General features: G+C 36.5%; 1 protein-coding gene across 1 annotated transcript; it reads right to left on the reverse strand.

Annotated features, from left to right (window-relative positions):
• Nucleotides 1–6,835, reverse strand: LOC114292554 (putative ubiquitin-conjugating enzyme E2 18). The gene is made up of 6 exons (XM_028236540.2): nucleotides 6,586–6,835; nucleotides 6,376–6,479; nucleotides 6,168–6,270; nucleotides 5,806–5,869; nucleotides 563–651; nucleotides 1–455 (listed from the first exon to the last, which is right to left on the reverse strand). The coding sequence occupies exons 1-6, from the start codon at nucleotides 6,613–6,615 to the stop codon at nucleotides 360–362; spliced, it is 486 nt and encodes a 161-aa protein (XP_028092341.1). The 5' UTR covers nucleotides 6,616–6,835; the 3' UTR covers nucleotides 1–359.

Here is a 6,835-nt window from a genome sequence, read left to right on the forward strand (position 1 = left end):
AGCAAGAAAGCAATTCTTATATATATAGATATATTTTGCAGAAAATTAGATTGTGCCAACATAGTTCAAGTTAGAACTGCAAGTATCATCAGAGAGGAAAGGGGAAAAAGCTCAAAGACTCCATCTTACCCATACTATAACATAGATAACACCAGCCTGGTTTGGTTCTCATACATTCCTTGGAAGACCATATTACTACTTACGAATTTTATAATTACACCCACCATTGCCACCTTAGCAGCAGCTGCTTTCAAATGTTTGTTTGTTTCCCCAACTGTCATTATGCTATTGGAAATGAAAATCTCCTCCTTAGTCCTGAGGTGGTGTTACAGGTCTCTTGGTTACCATTATTATTATTGTTACACTTTATCATCATGGAACCACCATCTTGTCTCCTTGGGAGACCTGCCATTCCTACAGTTCTTCACATAGCGATCGTTGTCCGCTGGACGTTGCTGCACAAGAACAGAAGTCAACAGCCACTGAGAATATTGCTTCAAGCATGTGCACCGACACACACACATATATCAAAGCACTACACTGAAGGAATATAAAATCAAACCTTGACGGTGGAGCTCGACAGCATGGAGAGAATGCTGATGCAGATCGAACTAACAGTCATGGCTGGGGACCATGAATCATACAAAATATCTGCACAAGAATAGTCATAGTAAGTTGGTCATTGAAGGGAAGTAAACATGTAAATGCTTGTCTAAAGGAAAAGCAACATTAAACAAGGGAACCAAACAGTTTCTTCCCATTCTACCAATATAGTTTGAAATGTCTCTTTGGATACTGTGAAATTATATGAACCACAAAAAATTATTATCTGATATCAGGGCAGTAAAAAGTTTTAAACAATTCACTCAACTAATCCCCGAAGCCATTTCTTATTCTACATTTTATTATGCATTTTTGCAAGACCAAGACAATGTATTAATATTAACTACTCATCTATTAGCAAGTAACCAAAGAGGGAATGGAGTAAGTCAGAGAAGAAAAGTTAGAAAACATTGTAGCCAGATGCCGAGACAAGATCTATAAAGAACTAAGCAAGTTTCTCTTTGTTTTGCTTTCCTAATATAAAGTTTTTAACTTTTAAGATTGTTTCTATTTCCTCAAGAAAAATCACGTATGCTTTATGTTATCTACACAGTTGGTACAAATGATATCCCGGATCTAGTATGACTAGCCTAACCTAATGATAAATGCGTTGGAAGTTGTACAACTAATGCCTTACTTAACAGATCAATTATGAACCACGGTATTATGCACGTAAAGTTTTACCAAGGGGAAAATCACATGCACAATATAGAAGTTATGTATTGTACTATACGAGAACATGTGAAAGAAATTTAAGACTCATCCATGGTAGCACCACGTGGTTGAACCCAAGGTTCACAGCCTAAAGTTGACTTGTACACATGACATCTAGAGACTAACTCACTTTCCACACCTCTCAAGTTCACAACTTTTTTTACCTACCTATGACTACCACTAGTACTTCTAGGACTAATAGCGTTATTATTTTTCCATGGAGGGATGGGAGTCTTCTGACCGAGGTAGCGGAAAGGTAAAGGCTCACACCTCATGTCATTAGGGATTCACCTCACCATGCAAGTGAAAGGACTTAACCCACAAAATCAAGGCTTGATTTATTTTTCTCTCTTTCATTTTAGGGGGATTGCTTGGTGCAATGAGAAAACCTCAAGCTATCAAACGTGAGAATGTGGGTTCAACTCTGAGAACAACCACTTTGCAAAAATAATGTCAAATGTTCAAATTATCTTAAGTCTTACTTACCCTCCCAACATAAAATTTAAATAGTCTTCACTTATGTTGTGTTATAACATCCATTTTGTAAACTTATTATCTTTTGCAAAATAAGCATATACGTAAAGAAAGCATAAAAAGAGGGGGCCACAAACACCCAATGTATACGGTAAAGCCTAAACCTATGTATCTACAAGCATATACAAGTCCCCCAAATGGTCAATGAGGGAAGAGAAACAAAAGGGAAAATTTTCCCATCCAAAAATACAGGGAAAAGAGGACAATTGTCTTTAAACAATGGACCAAACGCTCTAAATCCTCCAGCGACCTGCAATTTCTTTCTCGTCAAATACACTACATGGCGCACAAGTGTGGCCTCCCAAACTTATTTCTCCCCCAGCCTAGGGCAACTTCTCCACCAACAAGCCAAAAGAGCCACAACCAGGCATCACCCATTCAACCCCAAAGACCGAGAATATCAAACTTCACATCTCTCTTCACACTATGGTATATCAATTTTGTAATTATTAAATGTGATTATGCCGCTAAGAAATCTTCCCAACAAAATTTTCAAATTAATGGTTCAATAAGCAGGCAGTAGACATTAAGTTGGAAAAGGTGGATTGTTGAAAGTATTGTCACACAACATACACAAGATGAATTATCACACAACATACACAAGATGAAGTGAACTCTGCAGGTACAGAATTAGTGTCCTAATGATATTACATGAGCACACACATAATGTCTATTTCATGGTCCTTCATATATATTCTTAAATAAATACCTTAGTTTGTCCACAAAACACACAACAACAACCAAAAAAAAAAAAAAAAATCAGATTTCCTTCCAAAGACTCAGTTTTTAGTTTGTTTTGTACTCTGCAGCAACAAAATAGTTAATCGTAAGGAAACAAGAAATGAACTTAATTTATTAAAAAATGGCCAAAAAGTAAGAAGTAAAAGAAACAGGAAAAGAAGAGCATTTAACAGAGGGGAATATGATAGACCTCTTCAAACATAACTTATTTTAAAGACACTTTTCCATGTTCTAGCATCACAAACTTATTTCAATTTACTTTTTCCATCTTATAGTGTTACAATCACCTATCATATTAGCATTAATTTCACATATATAAACTTCCTACAGATTTCTGATCAACTTATCAACTGAATAATGACCATGAATACAAAGGATGTTATACATCTGATTTGCTGCTGTCTTTCCAACTCCAAATTTTCAAGTACATACAGAGGAAACAATAAAATCTTTACTCTGTTACCAACTTTAATGTAGCAAAGAAACAAATCAAACTAATTAAGGCATCACCCAAAGATCAATAATGAACAAATTATCATTTGTAGTAAAAGAGCATTTTTCACTCCACATGCCCAATGTTTTTGAAAAATCATCGACACAAACTCACCTTCTATATAGACAAAATAAATGGAATGGCAATGGGTCAGATAGATTACCCCTTTCCAAACCTGCCCTAGAGAAGAAAAACCGCTTCCAAATCCATCCCCAACCCATGAAAAGGGTGGAGCATGAAGACAAAACTTTATCAATGAGTGGTGCCTTCCAGCCAAATTTCAAATTTCAACTTTCAATAGGTGTCAAAAGATCATAAGCCATCCAGTTCTTTTTTAATTATTTTCTTACATACCAATGGTCAAATACATGTTTCCCACTCAAAGATTGTTTAGTTGATAGGGGAGGCAGAACACTTTCTATAAACTCAAGTGACTCTTTCACTTTGTTTTTCCTATGTAGGGCAAGTTCAACTAAGCTCTTCACATCCGTGGAGTGAAACGACACACAATTGCATGAGCTCTTGGAGCTCCCTGTCCTTAAGTGAGGGCCCTAACAATAATTTGGTTCTATAACAAGTTTGATGTTAATAACACCATGAGCATAGGGAATCTATACTTGAGCCTTGAACTGGGCCCCTGACAGGAGTGGTGAGAAATTACTCTAGATCTAATCTATTGTGGCCTTCAACTTCACTGAGCCAACTAGAATATTAGTAGCTATTCTACATCAAAACAAAAATTCTTACATTTTATAAAGCTTTAGGTTGCTGGTCCTGAACAAACCTAAAAGGCTACCAGAAGGTTGTGTACAATTTGTTTTTGTGAAGAGCCTCATAATCAGCTTAGATAAGGCAGGAACTTGCATATTCTGGTGTCTGGACCCATCATAAACCTGAGTTAGGTTTGCATTTTACAATTTAAACCTGTCCTAGTCCAAATAGCTACTCCCTAACCTAACCATTAGGGGCAAGGCAGACCGAGCACCCACCATTCAGGGACGGATTGTCATCCCTATAAATAACCATCAAACTTATTGTACTAAGACTACCTTGGCATCCCTTCTTCTAGTACAATAAAAATGCCTGAAAATCACTGCCAAAGGTTGTCAACCAGAGCATAATGAATGGCTTATTTTTTACCAGGGATATCAGCCAACCAAGGGAAGAAATTTCAAAATGATTTGCACACCTAACACACAATGATTCATGCAGCTAGCCCAAGTTGTTATGCCTAAATATTAAACAAATTTAGATAGACTAGCCCATTGGCCACAATTGCACACATTTCAAAGACGAATATGCAGGGAAACCCCTTCCAGCAGATTCCTCTTGGACTATAATAAAAATTTTCAAGCTTAGAAGAAAATGCAAGCACCTTATGAAGTATGAAATAGGGGATCACAACAATGCCATCTTATGGTTGGATAACTGACATCCATAAAGCCCTCTATATCAGAAATATGGTGAAAGGGTAGTCTATAATATGGGCAAATCTTTACAAGCAAAAGTAGCAAAAATTGTTCATCATGGGACATTGAAATGGCCTAGAACAAGGAAGAGAGTAACCCAAGAAATTGTTGCAAAAATACTCATAATTCACTCAAGTTTTTGGTGTCAAGGTCTACAGTAATATGGGCTCCAGATGCAAAGGTGTCAAATAATAAAAACACTAATTCCATAATTGATGGTTTGGCATAAAATTTACTCAAAAAACTACTGCAGATAGAACTTTAGCGTTCTGGCTTTCTAATCCTATTGTCCACAACGGCAACAACAATATGAAAATTTTCAATCAGCTTAGCAAAACCACTAATAGTAATAAACATTAAAAAAAAAATTTAAAAAAATTATTCCAAGGTACAAAACTAAACAACAGAATAAAAATAACAATATTAATTTCACAAACATAACTTTTTTTATTCTAAACAATTAAAAAATTGAAAGAATTTAACCAAATATAGGAAACTTCAGTTTGCATCTTTTGCTTGCTTTTATATTAGTTGAGCACAAAGGTAAAAACTTTTTTCCAGAACAAGTTGATATCTCCTTTCTGTCCTCCACTTTTGTCTTCTTTTAACTTGATATAAATGGCAAATGAAGTTCAATTACTTCAAATGAATAAATCATCTTCACTCAATTGACTTTGGTTATACTATCTGTGAAACCTCTCCATCAACTTTAACTCCACACACTTCAATCCTTTAAAAGTGTCAGTAGGGCCATATAACCCTGCTCAATGCTCTAACCATGTGGCTCTACCCATGCGTGTGCACAAGCTGCAGACATGCTCACTACTGCCACCCAACACAAGAGCCAGACAAGGGTCTATCACAAGCAAAACAGTGTAGGATTCCTTAGTAAGTAAGCCATCCATACCTAGCCACTGAAATACGCTCAGCAACAACAATACCTCACTTTTATCGCACATTGTGAGCCACATACTGGTGCTCCCATGCCATGCCCAACAAATGGTATGATGCTAACATGTTAGCCATGTGACCGTGGCTAAAGGAACAACAGAAAGCCACGGGCATAGGCAACAGCAGCAAATTACATGCTTTGATCACATATAGAATGCTTGGGATGGTAGGTCAGGCAGTAATTGTGTACAATTCACATTGACCCACTAAATTATTCAACATGCAACATTAATAGAAAAGAGATATAAAGCAACTCAATTTTCCAAGAATTGGAGATGAGTAAAAGATATTGAGACAAACCTAAACAGATATGGCCATTGCTATAAATGTGCGGATGAAGTGGAGCCGGAGGAACAAAAATAACCTGTCAAACAAAAACAAAAACACCCATAATTAAGACCATAAACACAATCATTTGGAACACACTCAAATAAAAGTACTCAATAATAACTGTACTTCATCGCCAAAGCAAGTTAAGAACAGGATTATAATTTTAGATTATTTGAAATACCTAACCCTAAAAGCATGAAAAACTCCGATCAAGATTGCCAGCTACTAAAATTTTTGTCCAAGTGGCTTTTGTTCTTTCCAACAAAAAGAACATTTTTTTTTCTCAGCAACCAAACGCAAAGAAACAATCGGATGAGTAAAATTCAAATCACCTGGGGGGCTTCCATAGGGTAGTGCTCTGGAAAATCAACCTGAAGCTGATACATCTCGTTCGCGTACAGAGTCCCTGGAGCACCGTTGACTTCAATTACCCATCTTTACACCAATAAAAAACCCCAAATTGCATACAATCAGAAATCTCATCTCCTAAATTAAAAAAAAAATACTAAATCGGAAGATGAAAATCAAGTGAGGAAGAACCTTTGGAGATTATCAGTGACTTTGTGTTTGAACCCTGCAGGTGGATTAACCTGCCATTCCACAAGCTCCTTCTGGAGTCGATTGCATGCGATCTTGCTCAGAACCTAATCACGATTGAAAAATTAACAATACGAACCAAACAAGCGATCAAAATCACAAAACATTTATATATAAAATTAAATATGTATGATGCATATACACAGAGAGAACCTTGCGAGAAGGAGCGGCGGTGCTCGTCATGGCTTCTTCTCGAATGATGAAAGTAGAGAGAGAGAGTATGGAGTTGGGGGAAGAAGGGAGTGAGGTATTTTAGAAGAGAGAGAGAGAGAGAGAGAGAGGGAGAGTGTATGATGTTTTTTTTGTTTTTTTTGAACAGGAGGTATATGGTTTCGGCCTGTATTTTTTTTTTTCTACTCAAAGATAGCGTAAGTATCCGCTATAAGTTAATATTTGATTTTTT

The sequence above is a fragment of the Camellia sinensis genome, chromosome 3, assembly GCF_055761805.1.
Source record: "Camellia sinensis isolate YWXY chromosome 3, ASM5576180v1, whole genome shotgun sequence".
Lineage (NCBI taxonomy): Eukaryota > Viridiplantae > Streptophyta > Magnoliopsida > Ericales > Theaceae > Camellia > Camellia sinensis.